Source organism: Chenopodium album, chromosome 27 (genome assembly GCF_948465745.1).
Source record: "Chenopodium album chromosome 27, dcCheAlbu1.1, whole genome shotgun sequence".
In the NCBI taxonomy this organism is placed as follows: Eukaryota; Viridiplantae; Streptophyta; class Magnoliopsida; order Caryophyllales; family Amaranthaceae; genus Chenopodium; species Chenopodium album.
This window is the reverse complement of record NC_137860.1, coordinates 3223167-3245583: the sequence shown is the minus strand read 5'-3', so window position 1 is coordinate 3245583 and position 22417 is coordinate 3223167. Positions and strand designations below refer to the sequence as shown.

At 33.2% G+C, this 22417-nt stretch overlaps 3 protein-coding genes across 3 annotated transcripts; 2 read left to right on the top strand and 1 right to left on the bottom strand.

Moving 5' to 3' along the window:
• The first annotated feature begins 1262 nt into the window (after positions 1 to 1262).
• LOC145621600 (heavy metal-associated isoprenylated plant protein 2-like) lies at positions 1263 to 2344 on the top strand. Its single transcript, XM_081676329.1, has 2 exons — positions 1263 to 1511; positions 2046 to 2344. The coding sequence occupies exons 1-2, from the start codon at positions 1427 to 1429 to the stop codon at positions 2342 to 2344; spliced, it is 384 nt and encodes a 127-aa protein (XP_081532455.1). The 5' UTR covers positions 1263 to 1426.
• A 7169-nt stretch (positions 2345 to 9513) lies between these two features.
• LOC145621320 (glyoxylate/hydroxypyruvate reductase HPR3-like) lies at positions 9514 to 13110 on the top strand. Its single transcript, XM_081676058.1, has 2 exons — positions 9514 to 10017; positions 12225 to 13110. Exons 1-2 carry the CDS (start codon positions 9526 to 9528, stop codon positions 12747 to 12749), a joined length of 1017 nt encoding a protein of 338 aa, XP_081532184.1. The 5' UTR covers positions 9514 to 9525; the 3' UTR covers positions 12750 to 13110.
• A 1761-nt stretch (positions 13111 to 14871) lies between these two features.
• On the bottom strand, positions 14872 to 21163 carry LOC145619441 (cytochrome P450 98A2-like). Its single transcript, XM_081674128.1, has 3 exons — positions 20680 to 21163; positions 16366 to 16784; positions 14872 to 15642 (listed from the first exon to the last, which is right to left on the bottom strand). The coding sequence occupies exons 1-3, from the start codon at positions 21161 to 21163 to the stop codon at positions 14998 to 15000; spliced, it is 1548 nt and encodes a 515-aa protein (XP_081530254.1). The 3' UTR covers positions 14872 to 14997.
• Positions 21164 to 22417: the final 1254 nt, after the last annotated feature.

The window sequence follows — 22417 nt, the reverse complement described above, 5'->3', positions numbered from 1 at the left end:
GGTGTTGTATCTATCTCTCTATATACTTCGTATATTCTTATGTTTTGTTTAGGGAACTAGTAAAGTAGAATTAATGGGACAATTTATATGGTAAGAAAAACAAAAGTAGAATTTTACACATAGTAATAATATTTATTTTGTTTGTAAGAAGAGCTTTATTAGGCTGAAACCTCTCATGAGTCATTTTACTCGAATTTACAGAAGACAATTTGGGAAAGTGGAAGGAAAAAAAAAAGGGAATTCATTCAACCCCCCAAATTGTCTCTAGTAGGGATTGAATTGAACATCCAATTTATATGTGGTTGAAGATGCTCTGATCTCTTTTCTAATAGATCAAGCTTAACATGCATGGCTTTTACATCGTATTAATATAAATGGAAGTCAATGGTGAGTAAACTTACAAAGTACATTGTATTTTAGTACGTTTGCTCACACTTTCTAAACCTTAAAAAATGTAGATGAAAAATTACCTTAATGATTAGCTAGCTAAGCTCGATTTAATATTTATAATTATATAAATGTCAATCCTAATCCATTGGCTAAACGATTGTCAAATTGTCAATTTTAACGTCAATGAAAAATTACCTTAATGGCATAATGATTAGCTAGCTAAGCTCAATTTAATATTTATAATTAAATAAACGTCAATCCTAATCCATTGGCTAAACGAGTGTCATCTTGTCAATTTGTACGTCAACCATATTAGTTAGTATAAAAATACGTTTTAATGTCAACATCTTGCATGCATGTAGACCTTTTCAATTGATTCTTACGTCTCAACTACAAATCAATAAACAATATGATCGTACCCATCTTCAATACCAACTCGACTATACTATATTACCATTAGATAAATATAACAAATTTTATTAGAGATTAATTAATCAAATTTCTTCAAATTTACATCCATCATTGAAATTTCATGCACATTAATCTTTCTACAACCTTATTACTTGCATTATTTTATTTGGTAAAATCACTGTCCTAAGAAATATTTTTATTTTCCTATTGGTTTGGTACGGTGCTCACAAAAATTGACCAATTATTAAATTTCACAAGTAGTGTACGTACAATCTTATTGGTTTATTTTCTAACTTCATATAGTGTAATTATATGCATCCACAATAATATTAAAAAAAATAAATAAATAAGGCTTCCAAATCTAAGGATTTTCCGGGAAGAGGTCTCCAATTGAAGAGTAAAAAAATAAAGAAGAAGACATGCAAAAAATTAAATTAAGAATATATGTTACCAAATAAAATAAAAAAGACTTTGTAAGTTGGTTGTTGGGTCTTTTATGTTTGTCTTTTAAATATCATGACAAGGTAGAGGATTGTATTATTTGTGTACGTTAACTAAGATTGTGATTTTTAGTTGTTGGATTCATCGTTTGGGAGAAAGTTGAGAGGAAAAAAGTTCCTTAAAAATGGTGCATAAAACGGTTTTGAAGGTGGATGTTTCTTGTGATAAGTGCAAGCAAGAGGTCTTCTCTATTGTGTCCAAAATAGAAGGTAACAAAACTTTCCTTTGTTAAGTAAATTAATTGTTCATCTTTCTCTTTAATTATGCAAATTATATCATTGATATATGTAGTTTGATCTTTTAGTCTTTAAAGTTCTTTCTAAAGATCAATAAACAAGAAAAAGTTGGTAAAAAGGTGTGTTTGGTCAGCAATCTTAATGATTGGAAGTGAAAAGGGTAATATGGTCAAAGGGAGATACTGCGAGAAAAAGGGTGGATTGTTTTTGTTCCTTCTATACATGATTCAAGGTTGTTATGGCTCGATGGGTTAATTAGGTTAAAATTAATTAGTTGACTAAACACTTTAAAAGTAAGGGGATTGATAAGGGACAATCTTTGCTCTTAACTCAAGGCTAGAACTTAAGAAGTCACTTGTTGTCCTTACCTTTAGACCAGACTTAGCTTGGTAGTCATTTTCAGTCAAGTTGATAAGACGTATTATTTTTTAATTTTTTAATCAAAGAGTGATGATTTAACTTTGTTTTTTCTAATCCATGGTTATTGGTTGATCATTGACTTGTTAGGTGTGAATAAGATTGAAGCTGATACAGAAAAAGGAACCATAGCAGTGATAGGAGTTGCAGACCCATTTGCTATAATCAAACGCATTAGAAAAGCAGGCAAATCAGCCTACTTTGTAACTGTTGGGCCTCCTCCAAAGCCGGATGAAAAGAAGGATGAGAAGAAGGATGAGAAGAAGTGCACGTGTCTGTGTCCGTACCCGTACCCGTATTCGTATCCAGGTGGATGCTATGTTTGCAAGCCTGTTGCTATGATGACTATGGATTATCAAGATCCAACTCCACCTTGCACCATTATGTGACTTCAATCAATTACATTCATCTTTTCTGCTCCATGTTAGTTCTTTTGAGCATGATTTAATTTATCTATTTAGCAATTTTTGTATATACAATACAATACGTCAATACTTGTGTTTTATGTTGATGAAGTTTGTGATTGAGAGGTCGTATTGTTATTATTAAGTGTTCTAGCATAATGTTATATAATGCAAGTTATCGTTGACATATAGCTTTAATGTGGGAATGGGACTAATTTGTAAAGGGTGAATCCTAGTATTACATACACGGAGTAGAAGCTAACATTTTGAGAAGTTCGGTGTACACTTAAAATATCTCGGGGCTCTTTTAAATTATGAGTAGCCTATGGTGTCTTAACTCTCACCAACCATTATCTAGTCATCTTGTGTGTGATGATGTAAATAAGCCAAAGCCCAAAGTATAAGGCCTATGTCCCATTAACTAGGCCGTAAGAGTAGGTCTACTTTGGGGCAAATCCTCTAAGGCCCAAAATCGGAGGTAATTTTGGTATCCGAACACCCAAACTAAAATCTTGTTGAAATTGTGCGTGCTACACTTCATACTTTTATACAGTAGCAAGAATAACAAACCAACTTGAGTTTAATTGGTAAAGTCAAACGCAACATACATATATATATATATTTTTAATTTTTTTGGATGCAAAAGAGGGAAATCCCAAAACACAAAGCAAAAAGAAAATCACACCACCATATGTGGCAAGGCCACTCTCACTGTATCCTCCCAAATTAGGTCCTTTATTTCGATCGAAGGATCATCAAAAAAGTTCATTTTCTTGGAGAATAACACCCATATTAGCAAGCTTATCCGCCACTCTATTACCCTCCCTAAAACAATGAAAAAAAGAAGGGTTTTTCTACGTGGTACCCTTGAGTTATTACCAATTCTACGTTGTGCCCTTCTAAATAAAATATTCTATACAGTGCCCATGAGTTCAATCATTTTTGTAAATTGTACCCTTAATTTCAGCATTACAAATATTAGCTAAAGCATGGTTATATATTAACCACACTCCCTATAATAAATTGGAATTGAAGTTGCAGTGGACAACACTCTTAACAACAAAGTGCAAATGAACCGGATTTCGCAATTACGAGACAATAACATGCACTCATAGTGTCATTTCTTCCCATAAAAGATGCAGTACGAACTTTCATTTTGTCCAAGTCTTGGAAAAGAGTATGCAGTTCATACTACTATAAGATTTGGTTCCCTTTATATTTGGATTATAATTCGTTTGCATTGCAAACTTAATTACTGCAGAAAGTGGGAGAGAACCTAAATCTATGAAATAAGGGATAAATTCATGGAATGTGTAAGAACTAAGAAGTGAGCTTATATAGTTGAGCAAACAAAATTCACCAGTGCTAAAACTGGTATTGGATATGGCTTTAATTAATAAATGAGTATTATTATTGATAGATATTATATTTAGGATAATATTTGTCGCAGATTAGGATATATTAATTGTATATTTTGTATGTTTATCGTATCTAGGATTCCTAACGTGATTAGGCCTGGCATTGTAAACTCTATTAGCGGTAAGGGAGGACGAGGCAAAGGGAAGGGGCAAGGCCAAGGTCGTGGGAGCCAGAGTCGAGGTTCACAACAGCAGCAACAACAATCCTCATCTCAAGCCCCTCAACAACAACAAGCTGGGCCGATTGGACAGCCATGGGCCCAACAAGGAAATTGGCCTCAACAACAATATGCTTGGCCTCAATGGGCAATCCCTCCAGCACCCTTCCCTACTACGGGCCAGTTTCAACAAAGGCCTAGTTCAAATCAGCAAGCCTACTACATTGGGTCCCTTATGCACGGTCCATCTATGACGCCAACGGAGTTTGCTAGTGCTTATTCATCACCAGGACTTTCTACACCGGATAATGGATGGTATATGGATTCGGGAGCTACCACCCACATGACTCATAATTCCGGTAATCTTCTTCCCCTGTTTAATTTAAGCACAAATAATCATATTTTAGTTGGTAACGGTCATCGCATTCCAATTACTGGTTATGGTCATACTAATCTCCAAAATAAACTTGCGCTTAGAGATGTCCTCCTTGCCCCTCAAATTATTAAAAATCTAATTTCAGTTCGTAAATTTACTTCTGATAATTCGGTTTCTATTGAATTTGACCCTAATGGTTTTTCTGTGAAGGACCTTCGAACGGGGAGGGTAGTAACCAGATGCAATAGTTTCGGAGATCTCTATCCCATCACCACCCATGATCCAAGCACTTGTCTTGCCACGTCTCTCACCACAGTCGCTCCTACCACTTGGCACAATCGTCTAGGACACCCGGGAGCACCCTCTTTAAACTTTCTTAGGAGTAATAATTTTATTAATTGTAATAAGGAGCATGACTCCAATTTTTGCAATTCATGTCAATTAGGGAAACATGTTAGACTTCCTTTCTATTCTTCGAATAGTAATACTTTTTGTGCTTTTGATATTGTTCATGCCGATTTGTGGACATCTCCTATTCGTAGTAGTAATGGTCACAAATATTATTTGGTTCTTTTAGATGATTTTACTCATTATGTTTGGGCAATTCCTTTAGCTTCTAAATCTCAAGCCTACCAAAGTTTTCTCACTTTCCGACAATACGTTTTAACTCAATTTGAAAGACCCATTAAATCCTTTCAAAGTGATCATGGTCGTGAATTCGACAATGACCCGTTTAAAAAGTTTTGTCTAGATAACGGTATGGTTTTTAGATTCTCTTGCCCTCACACTTCTTCACAAAATGGTAAAGCGGAACGTATGATTCGAACCATAAACAATGTCAAACGCACTTTACTTTTTCATGCCTCCTTACCACCCATTTATTGGGCACATGCTTTAGAGACGGCTACATATTTATTAAATATTTTGCCAACCAAGTCCTTAAAGAACTTAACCCCGGCTCAAGCTCTCTTTCGCACTAACCCATCTTATGATCACCTTCGGGTTTTTGGGTGTCTTTGTTTCCCAAATTTGACCGCCACTACTCCTCACAAGCTAGCTCCTAAATCTACTCCTTGTGTCTTCTTAGGGTACCCCTCGAATCACCGTGGCTACAAGTGTCTTGATATTTCAACTAATAAAATTATTATTTCTCGGCATGTGGTTTTTGACGAGTCTACCTTTCCATATAAAAACTTAGCCAATTTCTTATTAAAGGATTATGATTTTCTTGGTCATGATGACCAATCTCCATTACTAACCCATCCTTTACTACGAAATCAGCTACTATACACAAACCCAACTCCTCAAAATCAGCAGGCCCATCCTTTTCCTTCCCCTGGCCCAAACACGCCACCCACTTCCCCTCCCCTTGCTGGGCCAGCGGCCCATACACAAAACTCCCCATCAACCCTTACTTTTGGGCAGCCCACTCCACACCAAACCTGCGGCCCTTCATCTCCAACCGCAGGAACCGCGCAAACCCCACTGCCATCTTCGCCACTAATGTACTCTCTGCCACCTATGCGTGGCATTCAACCCTTACGACCTACTCGACCACCTCCATCCCCACCTATAACCCGCAGTCAGCGTGGTATATTTAAGCCTAACCCGAAATATTGCAACCTCACCGTTCAACCTTCGGGTCCTCATCACCTAAAATCACCTATTCCAAAATCATATAAACAAGCTTTAAATGACTATAATTGGAATGCGGCGATGAATGATGAATATAGTGCTTTAATTAAAACAGGGACATGGGAGTTGGTGCCTAGGCCTGCGGGGGAGAATATTGTTAATTGTATGTGGCTTTTTAAACATAAATACAAGTCTAATGGTGACCTTGAAAGGCACAAAGCTCGTCTTGTATGTGATGGCAGGTCGCAAGAAATTGGTGTGGATTGTGATGAGACCTTCAGTCCGGTAGTAAAACCGGCCACTATTCGTACTGTTCTCAGTTTAGCTATGGCTAAAAAGTGGTCGATACATCAACTAGATGTCAAAAATGCCTTTTTATATGGTGATTTGCAGGAAACTGTTTATATGCATCAACCTCCGAGTTTTATTGACCGGAGGGCTCCTACTCATGTTTGTCGGCTCCGCAGGGCACTCTATGGTTTGAAACAAGCTCCCAGAGCTTGGTATCAACGCTTTGCAAATTTTCTTGTCAAATTGGGTTTTGTCATTTCCAAGAGTGACAACTCTCTTTTTACTTTCCGGCAGGGTGATGATATGGCATATTTGCTCTTATATGTTGATGATATTATTTTAGCTACCTCATCTGACAAGTTGCGTACAGGATTTATTTCCCAGTTGCAAACTGAGTTTCCTATGACTGACTTGGGTCCTTTGAGTTATTTTTTGGGGATCGTGGTGACCCGCAAACCCTCTTATATGCTACTTTCACAGGAAAAGTATGCACAGGAGATTTTAGAGCGTGCAGGTATGGCCTCTTGTAAGCCTGCAGCTACTCCAGTTGACACTAAGTCCAAACTTAGTGCAGATGCAGGACCACCTTTTCGGGATCCTACTTTGTATCGCAGTTTAGCAGGTGCTCTTCAGTATCTCACATTTACCAGGCCAGATATTTCTTATGCGGTACAACAGGTGTGTCTATTCATGCATGATCCCCGGGAACCTCATTATGAGGCATTGAAATGCATTTTGCGTTATGTTCAGGGTACCATTGATCACGGCTTACATTTATATCCTACTGTTTATCATCGATTGATTACTTACACTGACGCTGACTGGGTAGGTTGTCCCGATACCCGGCGTTCTACTTCGGGCTACTGTTGTTTCCTTGGGGACAACCTCGTGTCTTGGTCATCTAAGCGTCAACATACCTTGTCTAAATCGAGTGCAGAAGCAGAATATCGAGGCGTCGCAAATGTTGTCTCTGAGGCGTGTTGGCTTCGTAATTTATTACTTGAGTTACATTGTCCTCTACGGCAGGCTACTATAGTTTATTGTGATAATGTCAGTGCTATCTACCTTTCTGGCAACCCGGTACAACACCAACGCACCAAACATGTGGAGATGGATATTCATTTTGTTCGAGAAAAGGTTGCTTTGGGGGAAGTACGGGTTTTACATGTTCCTACTAGATATCAATTCGCGGACATTTTCACTAAAGGCCTACCACGAGAATTATTTCTGGAATTTAAGTCCAGTCTTAGCGTACGACCTCCTCCCGCTACGACTGCGGGGGTGTGATAGATATTATATTTAGGATAATATTTGTCGGAGATTAGGATATATTAATTGTATATTTTGTATGTTTATCGTATCTAGGATTCCTAACGTGATTAGGCCTAGCATTGTAAACTCTATATATTTGATCAATGGTACACACTCCAGATTGAGGAGTTTTCCCGAAATCTAACAATTATGTTGATCAGTTGTTAAAATTAATTCTGCAAACTAAGGTTGAGGAGCTGTATTATAGGGGGTGTGTTTAATATTTGACCATGCGTTAACTTATGTTTTCAAATTGTTAAGGGTTCATTTGGCATTGCTGTGGTTTTCTGTTTTTTAAAAGTATATTATATATGTCACATAATGAATAAAAAAATTATATAGACTTATTAAAATCATGATAATTTTGAAAACTGACAACAAAAAAGTGGAAACACCTTTTTCTTGTTTCCTGTTTTTGATTTTTAGTTTAAAAAAAAAAAAAACTGAAAACTGAAAACCAAAAATGATGCCAAACAAACCCTAAAATTAAGGGTACAATTTACAACTACGTCTAAACTCATGGGCACCGTATAGAATTCCTGATTTAGAAGGGCACAACGTAGAATTAGCAAGAACTTAGGGGTACCAGGTAGAACTACCCTTTTTTTTTAGGGAAGAATCATTATATTATTTATGTTCATGTAATATTTTCAAATTAAAATTCCAAAAAGAAAAATCAAAATTTATTTTATCTTAAATTTTAATCTTACAATTTGAATTTTTATTCTTCTACATATGAACATAAAGTCAAACCATAATAAACATTTTAAATAAATTATTTGCTAACCAAAATTCACCAAATAATATTTTTAATTAACAAAATAATAGTACTAATTGATGGTTGACGTTAAATTCCATAAATCAAACAGATTATTTGTTTACAGTTTAGTAATTATAATTTAAATGATATTCCTTCTAAAAGCATGAATTTTATATGAAGTGTACGTTTACCATCGATTGAATTTACTTGTCAATATTCATTGAACAATAGTTTTAATTTATGAAACAAGTAGTGTTAATTAACAATTGAAGTTTCGATTTCATAAATCAAAATGATAATATCTCTTCAAAACTAATAATTACAATTTTAATATTCATCCTTCTACAAATGAACATGAAGTTTATCTAAAATAAACATTTACAATAGATTAAATTTATTAGGTGAAATTCACCGGATATTCACAAATAGGTAATTTTAAATTATAACTAGTTTTTCCAATATTCCAACATAATAATGTAATTGCAAGATTCTAGTGGTTTTAATATGAAAAATGATTTAAAATAAAACATCTAAATAACCTCCAAATAAATAACATGAATCCCTATAATTTTATATTATATAATCTTCATAAAAATCTAGAAAAAGCACCTAACATCAAACTCATTACAAATTACCACTGAATAATAATTAAACAAAATAAAAATCAAAATCAATCGAAAAAAAAAACCTTAGGGATTGTACTTTTTACTTTCGAAAAATGATCAAATCAACCTACAATCTGATTTTACATCGTTCTTTTGGAGAAATTTCTTGCAATTGTGCGATTTCAACTCTTATATCAGAAGTTGTGCTTGATTTTCGTAGAGAATTTTGAGTTTATTAGTGAAAGTTTTTGCAAATTTTAATGAGAGAGAAAATTAAATGAGTGCATTGATTTTAGGAGAGAGAAAAATAACACTTTTGTTATTATAAAATTTTTGGGAGTACAAATTAGCGGCATTGATTGCTGTGTAACTGTGTTTATTAAAGAAAGTGGGTAGTGGCCTAGTGGGGGTTTAGATAGTGCTTGCTACATTAGAGTCTAGATGTATATAATTATGAATTTGGACCCCGAAAAATTATTGATGGGCCCTCAATTTTATGCCGTACAAACAGTTTGTGCTTTGTCAGATATCATAGCAAATATTTCAGCACATCTATTGTCCCGGCCTCCGATCCGAAATATACGAGTAACAATCATAGAAAGTGAATAAATAATGGTAGACGACGTAAACTCTCATACAAGTCTTATGGAAGAAATCAATGAAAAACCCCTCGTAGTTATCCACCGTTTACCCTCCTTTTCATGCTTCTTCCACCACCGCCTCGCCACCCATTTCAGTCTCCTTGACCCCGTTGCCACAGTGGGCACCGACTCCTCCGCTGTCCAATCTTACTTATGGTCCGACGGTAGTGGTGCACGTGCTCTTGTTTGCATATGGGCATCTCCGTTAAAGAAAGACACCTTAGATTGCCTTCCTTCTTTGGAGCTTGTTGTGGTTGCTTGCGCAGGCTACAACCATATCGATCTTTCGGAATGCCGCCGTCGAGGGATCCTTGTTGCCAACGTTGGTGATGTATTCTCCGACGATGTCGCAAATTATACAGTTGGAATTCTACTTGATGTGGTTCGTAAGGTTTCTGCTGCCGACCGATTAGTTCGGGTTGGGATTTGGCCTCAACCAGGGGAATTCTCTCTTGGCTCTAGTGTGAGTGGTCCTCATTAATTAATTTTTAATAGCATTCGTTATTATTAGAGCTAGTAACTGGGTAGGGTAGCCCAATCAGTGGCGGATCCAGGATTATTAGGTAGGGGTAGCACCATACTAGAAACTAAAATTTCTATTCATTGGAATTTAAGTAACCTTTCTTCGAGCAATAATTTAGATTAAGAGTATGTATCAAAAATTTACAATTCTGAGTCTAGAAATTTTTTTTACAAGTGTGTAAAAATTGAACAAAAAAAATAATATAATAAATAATTTTATTAAAAAAAAAAAGAAATAACTTAACTCTTTGGTATTAAGGTATTGTAAATTTGTAACTATTCATACTATGTGTCACAATTGTTCGATTCATCCCTATATAATTTAGGTTTAGCCTTGCTTAATCTATAAGGTAAAAGAAATTGGTTTCTAAGATAATTGATAAAGTGGAAGGGGTTAAAAAAAAATTAAAAAAATGGAGTAAGACAAAAGTAAATATATGTAGGCTAAAGCAAAAGAATAATTGTGTGACGTATCTTGTCAGCCATATCCCACCATCAACCCAATTCTACCGCTGCGACAATAATAAAAATATTTACTGTTGTAAAATTTAATAACTATATTAAAACAACAATTTTTTTTTATTTTTTTATTTTAAAACCAGGGGTAGCACGTGACCCCCCTGGTTCCTTTGTAGATCCGCCAGCGAGCCCAATGATAATAGAGTCAAGGTCAAGCTTAAAGGGTTTAATGCACAGGGCCTTAATGGACGGGGTCTTTATTGGATAAGGTTAATATGGGGCCAAAATGTTTTTCAATTTAATTGATAAAGAAAATAGATAATGAAAAAATAATTACATACATAAATTGGTATTCATATATATATAATAATGGTTTTGTCCCATATTTATTTTAATTGATATTTTATAGGCCCGGCCATTGTCGACCTGTTATTAACCCGCGACCGCATTGGCCCTACCCAATATTGACCCTATAAAATATGAACCTCTTTGACTCGGTCCGCAATGACCTGACCATATCCGCCCAATAACCAATTCTAGTTATTACTAATAATTTTTTCATGATCTGCTTACTATTATTGGTATTTTGTTTTATTACTTTAATTTTAGAACATTTACTTCCGATGATGATAGCTTAATTTTATAGTGAAAGGTAAAACTGTGTAACAGTAAAAGCGGATCAATTAAAAAGAAATATGAAATGGAGGTAATAGGAGTTATAGGACTAGCATTATCAAATGGAAGGAGTGTACATAGTACTTATTTATATGTTTTAACTTATATGGAGTATACTATAATACACAAAGTACGGTGAAAGAAGGGGTGATGAAATAGTGTAATAATCAAAGAGGATCAATTAAAAGAAAGAGTGTAGGAAGTATGCATTATGTCATTTAATACTAGCTTGATTCTCAAAAAAAAAAAAAAAAAATTATTAGCTTGAACAAATTTGGTAAATACTAATCTGTTTGTGAATATTGCTTTACATCATTATACTTGAGTAAGTCTTGTATGTGGTTAGCCACATAGTGTGAGCATATTGATTTATAAGAATAATCATTATTTATACTCCCTCCGTTTTTATATACTAGCTCCTTTTCCTTTTTCGGAAAGCTTTTACAATATTTAATTCATTTCTCACACTTAGTGGAACCAACATAATACTCTCTCTCCTCCTGTTCTTCCACTACATTTGCTTTTTACAATTTTTTATTTTCTCAACTACCCTACTACCTCCATACTTTATTATTTTCTCCAATTTATCCTAAAACTCTGCGCATGGAGAAATGGAGCAAGTATTTAAAAACGGAGGGAGTATATATGAGTAACCCTATTTGTTCATAAGATTAACCTCATTTAATCCTTTAAAGTAACTCCAAAACCATTATATGAATGACGTTAACTAATTTAGAAATAATTAATCTTTTTTTATTCGAAAATAAAATCCATATTTTTTGTTTTAAAAATTGAAATAATGATTCCCAATATATAAGAGGTTAACCGCTTTTTTAATTTAAGTAATCTACATACGTCAAAGTAACCCTATTTACTCATTACTGTAATCCCTTATAACTAAATTAATTGCCTTATTGTCAAGTGATCATATCATGTGGCTAGCCACTTTTAAGAATTTGTGTTTTAGTTTTATTCTGTATATACCATTGTTAATTATATTAATGTCAATAACAGATGCATGGAAAGCAAATAGGCATAGTCGGCCTTGGAAGCATAGGAACATTGGTTGCAAATCGACTTATATCATTTGGTTGTACCATTGCATACAACTCTAGGGGGAAAAAACCCTTTGTTACTTTTCCCTACTATGCCGATGTCTATGACTTGGCCATCGACAGTGACATTCTCATCCTTTGTTGCTCGTTCACCGAACAAACTCACCATATAATCGACAAGAAGGTATTGACTGCTTTAGGAAAGGATGGATACATCATTAATGTTGGCCGAGGGGCTCTAATCAACGAAAAAGAATTGGTGCAATCTTTAGTGGAAGGCGAAATTGGAAGAGCTGGTCTTGATGTGTTCGATTATGAGCCTAATATTTCGAAAGAGCTATTTGGTTTAGAGAATGTAGTCTTATCTCCTCATCGAGCTGCCTTTACTCCACAATCCTTTAAGGCTGTGGAAGACATTGTTATGGAAAATCTGAAAGCCTTCTATTCGAACAAGCCCTTGATCACTCCTGTAACATTGGAGTAGACTATATTAACAATAATATTTATCTAAGTAACATCAATTTGTGTTTTGTTGTTGTTTTTTATAGTGCCACAAGGGCAGGATATGAGAATCAATCTTACGATCTCCTGTAATCGAGAGGGAATCTCTAATAACTTGAGCAATCCCTCAATCTCAAAATAGCATCAATTTGGGCCAACACAATGATTGGGCTTTTCAATCTTCTTCTTCTTCTTCTTCTTTTTTTTTTTTTATTTCAATTTTTTGAAGTTTATATTGTATTGATAATATTGATATATGTTCATTGAATTGTTTCGGATTTTGTTACAGAAATAAATAAATATTTTAAACTATAAATTAACTATCAATAGACACGATGGATGGGTCTCCCTACACCCACTTAATTTTTTGTTATTAAATATCATGGCTGTGAGAGGGTCATAGTGGAATCCGATAAGTCATCATCAGTCGTCTTTGCAAATGTGCTACATTGCCTACATACCTAGCTATTTCACTAATTTTTCTCTTAGTTTGTTTCATTGTTTTAGGGAGGGGAATAGGATAGTGGATCAACTTGTCAATATAGGGCTCTGTGTCTCCAATCGAAATAAATTAGTAATCTTCTAAAGGAGGATATAGTTGGTGTGGCTTGGCCACAGTTTGTAGCTTGACTTTAGTTTTTGTTGCAAGTTTGTAATTTATGTTTTTTAAAACCACTAATTTAATACCATTGACAGTTCTTGTTTAAGAACCGATATTGTCGTTAGCGGTTTCAAGCAATACACACTCAAAATCAATCCTACGTAGACAGCAGATTGAGAGTTAAAGGTTTTGATGATGAGGAACTTAAACTACAGCAAACTCATCTAATAAAGGTTTCTCAAGTGTTTGTTTAGCTAAGGTGAAATTGATCTTGGAGATGGAAGAAGTAGCTGATGCTAGGAAGCCTTGAAGAAGTTCTTTATCCAGAAAGTTATTCACAATAAGAAGAAGAGTTCCCTCACAGGAACTAAGTTCCCTAACAAGAACGTTCCCTAACAGGATCCTGAAGATGGATGACTAAGTTCCTTGGAGGAACTTAGTAAAGCGTGGAGCCCAAGTTAACCTACCAGATCAAGAGCGCAGCGCAGCAATAGTTTAGTTAAGATTTTATCTTCTAGATTTATTGTTAAATATGTTAAGTAGGATATGCATGGAATTTATTAGAGGCGTGACAAGATAGCTTGGCAAATTAATTAAAATCGGAAAAATATAAAAAGATAGAATTCGAAAAAGATTTTAACTTAAATGCTTATTTCCTAAAATCAGTTTGTTGAAAAGATATTATGCTTTTTAACTAAATATTTCTATCTTATTTTCTGAAAAGATTTTCTTCATAAAGATTTGCTTAAAAACCGTGTTTTAAGATAAGTTAAGTTTAACTTATTTATCTTTATGAAAACCTACTTTCTATACGAGTCATACTTGTATAAATAGTAGAGAATGAAATGAGTTAAGGTTTTGTGAGTTTTATGCGTGAAGAATTACAAAGCTTAATTGTGTAAGTTTGTCAAGCTTATAAACTTGTCATATTAGTTTCGGGTTTCATGCATAGCTTGCCTATCATATACTAGGTGTTTATTTCTTGTATTTGGTTTGGGTTAATTGGGAGAGAGTATTTTATTGATCTTGTTTAAAGAGTTAGCTTCTGGTGAGAAGGGGAAGATTTGTACTTGGGAAGTACGAGAGAGTTTAAGTGTGGGACTTAGACAGGGTAGAACGGGGTGCTGTTCTGTAGAGAGTTCATTTAGGAACTTGAGAGTATAGACTTAATTATAATAGGTTGTAACTTGGTGTTTGCCCTATTATAGTGAAAGTGTTTGTGTTTGAAATCCCTAAGGTAGGGTCGAGGTTTTACTTCTAGTTGGGCACTAGAAGGTTTCCTCGTAAAATACTATGTGCTTTACAAGTTCCTGTTTTATTCTGTTTTTATATTTCGAAAATAGTCATTAGGAACTCACCTACAATTCACCCCCCCTCTTGTAGAGTTCATCTCAGCTAACACCAACACAATTGAAGAATTTAATTGTATTTAAGAATTATTGTGAGAAATCACTCATGAACAAATAATGAAATTTATTTGATTTTTCATTTGTTGAGACGCAACAAAACAATAGTTGATGGAACATAAACACAGGCATTGTAACGACAATTGAAAATGAAAGAATATGTATTTGTCATGACATATTACTTTTGGAGAAAATGTGTCTATGAAGTTTGACTATGCTTTGAATCACATGTCAACGGATGAATTCTTATATAAGCTTGCAGATAGCCTTGGAACTGGGATTGCTTCCAACGGAGTTCTCATGTAGGTCACAACTCCAGGGTTCTCACTAATGTCAATGTCCTCACGTCTAACCCCGTTTGGTGGGTTCCAATCGAAATGGTGCAATAGATGACCTAAGGTTGATGTAACCATGGTTATGCCAACTTGTGCCGCGGGGCATATTCGTCTCCCCGCCCCAAACGGTAGCACACGAAAATCATGACCCTTTATATCTATATCCTCCTCCAAAAATCGTTCAGGTCGAAACTCGTTTACATCACCCCAGACATTGGGATCACGGCCTAACGCCCACACATTTACATGGACAACAGAGCCCTTAGGGACATCATACCCACCAATTTTAACATGGGTCTTGGCCTTGTGAGGTAACATTAGAGGGGTTGGAGGGTGAAGTCTTAGGGACTCCTTGGCTATTGCTTGTAAGTAGGGAAGGTTAGAGAAGTCTGCTTCGGTCATGATTCGTTCACTCCCAATTATGTTGTCTAATTCTTCTTGGGCTTTCTTTTGTACTCTTGGATTTCGAATTAACTCTGCCAAAGCCCATTCAGTAGAGACAGCAATTGTATCTGAACCAGCAATAATTATATCCTGTAAAAATTCAAAAATGCAAATTATTAGATAATATATATACATAATACTCCCTCCATCTTACTATATAATTCTTATTTGTGTTTTTTCAAGATATATAAGAAATAGGATGAGAAAGTGAATGAAGTAAATAAATTAAGGTAAAAAGTACTATAATAGACAAATGTTAGAGAGTAGAAAGTAAAATACGTGCATAAAAAAAAAAGGTAAAAAGTACAATTATAGACAAAATTTAGAGAGAGAAAGTGGAAAAAAGTACAAAGCAAGAGTAAAATTCAAGGTTAAGTTTAAGAAGTATAAATAGAGTTAAAAAAAAAAGTGTATAATGGTCTTTACATACTATCCAAACATAGAAACAAGAATAACATTTTGAGATGTCAAAATAGGAAAATAGGAAGTATAATATGGGACGGAGGAAGTACACTTAATTTCGTCATATTTGGAAAACTAATACACTTCTTACAATTTTCATTTTTACCCACTTTCTTGCAAACAAAAATTTAAGTCTCATATCTTAATATAATGTATTTTGTGTGCAGCTGGTCAAAATCATGTGACAATTGTAAAAGTAACCCTAAAAGCCTAAAACTAATCGAGTAACCCTATAGTAATCCCTATAATAGTAACAAAGTAACTCCTATAGCATTATACAGAGCCAGCCACATATAAAAGTTGGTAACCCCTATAGCATTCCTATAATGTTATGAAGGAAGACATACATACCCAACAAAGTGAAAATATAATGTCTTCACTAAGATGATACTCATCCTTCAAGGCAAGCAAGGCTTCAAGTAAGTACTGCTTTGTAGTTGAACCATCTGTATTTTCGGAATTTCCTTCAGCTTGCTCTTTGATCATGTCTCTAATGAATTGGTCCTTTCGATCGTTGAACAATTTATCGTCAACAGTTTCTTTGTTGGGAGATGACAACAGCCAATGGAGCCATGGAAGGTACTCGGCGACGAGGTTCCTCCTTTTAGATTTCACCATTAGACCGTTTAATATACTTTTCAATTCCATTCCTGTGGAATCTACCTCACCCTTGGAATTTATAAGCCTCTTTCCGAAAGTTAGCCTTGAAATATTGTTGAATGACAATATCTCTAGGTACTTTCGTATGGTATGGGGTTTACCTTTGTTTACTGCATGAACAAGAAACGAGCATAACAGATTATTAGTATATGCAAATGTCAACTATTACCTTTGTTGATTTTTTTTTTGCTGTCATGACATATTATAACTAGATTAGTGCCCGTGCCATGCACGATAGTAATAGTCTTTTTCCATTAATTAATTTGTGATATAATATGAAAATGAAACAACTAACTCATGTGGAATTCACAAATGCAATAATTATTAAAACTATAATTGAGAAAAAAAAAATTTAATCAGTTGTGTTAAAAGTATTTATAATTATTACTTCCTCTATTTTTTATTCTTGCAACACACCTTTTATTACGCTTTTCGAGGAGGTGATAAAACCAGGTAAACGAATGAATAAGTTGTGAAATTTAAAACGTAGCAACTTATCCCTTTCTTCTTATAGGTGGTTAAATTTTGTGAATTAATTTATATGTTTACCTAGTTTAATATCTTCCTTAAAATGCGTGCCGAATGGGTTATAAAAACTATACAATGTAGATGTTGTATGACTTTTTAATAATGAATTAATTTAGTTCAGAAAAAAAAATATATTGTACTTCCAGTAAATAAGCAATAAGCTAAGTAGAATAATTATAAAAAAAAAATTAAATCTGACATCATATGGTGTATTGGCGTGAAATTATTTTAAGGATATCGACTATGTCCAAAACGATCGATGTAAGCATGATCTACTTTAGTAATAGTTAATTGATTTTTTTAAAGGAAATAAAAAGTTATAAGTTAAAAAAATTTATTACAGGAACATTTAATAGAAAACTAACTCAATAATTATTATTTCATTAGATTTTACAACTATTAAATGGTAATTTTTGCCTAAAAAAAATATAATGGTAATTTAAATGTTAATATTATTATATTTTTTTTGGCTCTGTTAGTTTATACTCGATCTCCACCGACCATATATCAACCTTTGAAACTACAATTTATTCTCCATTAATTAAAAGGTCTCAAAATCTGTTGGGACTATTTTAAATAAATAGAACACAAACTAAAAAGGAATACAATTATTATAAAGATAATATATAAGATTAGGAATATGTTATTATAATTGTATTATAGAAATATTGCAAAAATAGAAGATTTTTGTTAAAAAGGAAGAGAGAGAGTTTTGGAGGGAAAAAACAGCACCAGGAAGTGACACGTGTCATTCTTGGTGTCTGTTTTAGTATTATACTAGATAAGCCCCGTGCGATGCACGGTATAAAATATCCATTGAAATAAATATATATATTTTATATATGTCCCTCATATGAGATAAATTATATAAACATAACCATTAATTGACATTTGCAATGATATTTAGATCTTATTAATTTTGAAGAAGAGTAAAAACTTAAGCAAACTATGCATTACGGGGTACCCCTATCACCGAGAGTAATTATATTTTGAAGCCAGATAGTCACTCATAAATTCATAATATAAAATATGGAGTATAATATAATAATAATAAAAATAATTGTCTTACAAAAATATTGTTATAATTTAAGGCAAAAAAAATAAATAAGAATATGATGTCAGCAATTGATTTAGGCGGGAAAATTTTTAACAACAGCTTGACATGTGTACAATTTTAAAAAGTGATGATGTCAGTGGTTGTTGTTTTAGTTTATTTATAGAATAGATAGATTATTGATGATTGATTATTGATGTGTCATGTTATGATTGGTCAATTTTGGATTTATTTTTCAAAACCTAAATTTACTATATATACATGTATGTATAATTGTAAATATATGTATTTTTTTAAGAATATGTAATTATAGTTTTTTAAAATCTATGTTTATCTTTTTAAAATCATTTCGAAAATTAAATTATAATTTATATTTTGAAATTAAAAAAAAAATCATCATTGTTCTTCATTCTTCTTAATTCATGATCTTAATTACCACCCCTGAAAATCTTGTATAATATATTCGGAACCCAGACCAAAATTCGGTCCAAAATTCGGATTTATTGAGTTTTGAATCCGGTTCCATGATTCGTATACAAATTTTGTTTTAGGGTTCGATTGATTGATTTATGTAAATCAAGTTGTTTAATAGTTTTGAGGATGAAAATAACTTTAGGAGCGTGTATTATAATGATCTAAAATACAGATCTTTCAATATTTTTCAACGATCAATGGATAACAAGGGTGTTCTCTATGATTTAGAGTTCAATTTTTTTTTTTTTTTATTTTTTTTTTGTAAACCTATTTAATCTAAAAACAAGATATGCTTTTAATTTGTTTGTGGTTAGGTAATTACCTGTATTTATTAGTTAGGTAATAACATGTATTTAGTTAGGTTATTATAATCTAACCCACAAACAAGTTCAAGAAAACTTAATTACATTTATCGGATCAAATAGGGATTGCAAACAAAAATAATACGACCACTTCATCTTCTACAAACTTGACACTCCTTGTTTTTTTTTGACAAAATTGCACGATTTGAGTCCACATAAACCATATTTTTGAACCATTCAAAGCGGAATTCGTCCTTTACAAATACTTATAAATGAGATTATTGTTGAGATTTATATTTATATGAACAAAAACCTAAAATCAAAAACTGCAAAAACATATATAAAATGCAAAAATACTTTGTTTTTGAACTTCTATCTCGATTTTAGTCCGAATTTATTAATTTATCAACAACTAACATTAATTTTGGGAATGGAATTTGGGGCTTGTTTATGACATGATTGATGAACAATTTTAATTTTTTGATTTTTAATTATAATTATAAATTCAAATACTAATTAAATTTATAAAAATTGATTTTCATAATTTATAATTTTTAAAAATATATGTATCAAAAAGAATACATAAAAAAAAAATTTAATACATTATAGACATTAAAAAGAGTTCAAAATGAAAATAAAAATCATAAATATAGGCCAAACAAACTTTGCCATATCAGCAAACTGTGGTGTCATTTTTAAATAATAACATTGTAGAATTTTCAATAGTTTAGTAGTTAGTTTGTCTTTCGGACGGGTAGTGTCTAAGGGCATATATGTTTATATTTACTGAACTAAGCTGAACTGAACTGAACTGATTGGAGCTGAACTGAACTGAATTGATTGGAGCTGAACTGAACTGAAATGATTGGAGTTGAACTGAACTGAACTGAGCTAAAATGAATATTTTATGTGAGAGGGAAATTAGGAGCTGAATTGAACTGAACTGATTGGAGCTGAACTGAACTGAACTGAACTGATTGGAGCTGAACTGAAATGAATTGAATTGAAATTAAGTAAATGTGAACATGCCCTAATATGATTAAATAATACTTCCTCTGTTTTTTTAGTTGACACCTTTTTATTATCATGCTTGCCAATGTACAATTAATATTATATCTAATTATCAACATTGTAAAATTATAAAAAGTGGATATTAATAAAATATACATTGAAGCGATTTAAACAAGATCCCACATGATTATGTTTTGTCATATCTATAAACTACAGTAACAAGTCAAATGTTATATCAATAGTGTAAAAGTCAAACGGTGTCAACTAAAGAAACGGAGGAAGTATCATCTACATCAATGTCCCTACCTTTAACTTTTAGCACACCAAAACAAAAAAACTTACCCCGATTATACTTCATAGCATGGGTTGACCATAGGAAAATCAATTCTTTTGAGTAGTTAAAAACTACACTAATGTCGAAATCATCATATTATTCTAACTCCACATCTTATCACCAGATTCTTTACAAAATGCATGTTGTAAGAAAGACAATTTAGGAAATAAGTCAAAGCACCAAGAGATCTCAAAACTCTTTGAACCACAAAGATATTTTGGCTATTTTGACAAACGTCAAGAATAAATCACGAAAATTAACCAAAACAATGTCATACCAAGTAGTTTAAAGCTAATACATACCAGGATTAGCGCAATCGTTAAAGATTGACTCGATCATGGCGTTGACTTCATCCTCTCTAATGGGCCTTTGGGCTCCAAGAATCTTTGGGTTAAAAAACGCCAAACTACTTGCCTTCCGAACCTTAACATAATAGGGCCCATAATCAGCCCAAATAAATCCTACATCATTTCTTGTAACTCTTCCTGCTGCTGACCTATGCCTATTAGCCAAATCATGATCATGCTCCTTCAAAACTTGCTTTGCTAGCTCACCATTTGATACCACAATGTTTAGCTCCGACGCGAGCTTGAATGAGATTATAGGGCCGTAGGTTTGCGCCCATTCATGGAAGCACCTACACCGGACCGGCTTTACGTCGTAAATGTTACCTATGACTGGCCACGGCTTTGGACCGGGGGGTAACTTGTACCGGAAGCGCTGGAAGATATAATTAGCTAAAACAATCAAAATTATAGATAATGAGATGGTTAGAAAGAGAACCATGATTTTAAATTGATGATATAGCTTGTGTATAAGTAAAGATAAATGCTGAGTTTTAGTTTTTGATAATTTGGAGTGGTTCATATATTTAAGAGTATTATTGATTTAATGTGCCACTATCTTACCCCAAATATCTTATCTTTGAATTGTACACATTTTTTTTTTAATAGCATTTTTTTTTTCTTCTTTGTTATATTATATTCGGTATTCTTATATTCCACGTATTTCCTCTCTTTTCTTTTCTTTTCTTTTTTTTAATTTAATTTTTTTTTTTTATTTTTTGTTTTTGTTTTTGTGTGTGTGGGTGGGGTGGGGGAGCAATATCTCCTTTGTTAATTACTTCGGTGTTTTTAATCCTACCTTTATTTCATTTGATTTGCAACTATTTGACACAAAGTATAGAGAAAAAATGTCTAATCGTTGCAAAAAAAATATGAAACAGAGGTATTTATTAAGTATTACACTTTGATCTGAACATAGTTTTAGGCATTTTTTAAGCCAGTTTTAAGCAATTTAGTTGACTTGAATGGGGCAGTTAGAGTGTTTAAAAATTGTAAAAGAAAGATAGTGAAGTTAATAATTTATTATGAAGTAATGAATGTGAGAAGAAAAAAAATAAAAAAAAAGGAAAATTGTCAATGGTGCTCTTAATTTATTTTTCTCAATGATAAACTACAAAAAATTAGATTATCTTTGGTAATCAACTATTTGTATTACTAATTTAATGGTGACATTAATAAAATTAATCTACAAATAGAAGCCTAACCATAGTTGACAAAAAGGCAAATTGACTAATATACCCTTGAAAAATAAGATTTTCCTTTATTTTTCACTACAAGAAAACAGCAAAATTGCGACGGAAAAATTTCGTCATAACATATGTCAATTCCGTCGTAAAGTAAGGTTACGACGGAATTCCGTCGTAAATGGTTGTCGGAAAATCCTTTGTAGGAAAATGGCCATATTCCGACGGAATTTCCGTCGTAAACCTTATTTACGACGGAATTTACGACAAAAATAATATCGTCGGACTTGGAATTGGCCTTTATTGAAAATCCGTCGCAAACTTCCGACGGAAATTGGTCCGTCGCAAACTTTAGGTTACGACAGAAAATTCCGTTGTAAATTATAATTTACGACGGAATTTTCTGTCGTAATTTTTAATTTACGACGGAATTTTCTGTCGTAATTTATACTTTACGACGGGAAAAAGCCTCGCAAAATATAATTTACGACGGAATTTTTCGTCGCAATTTA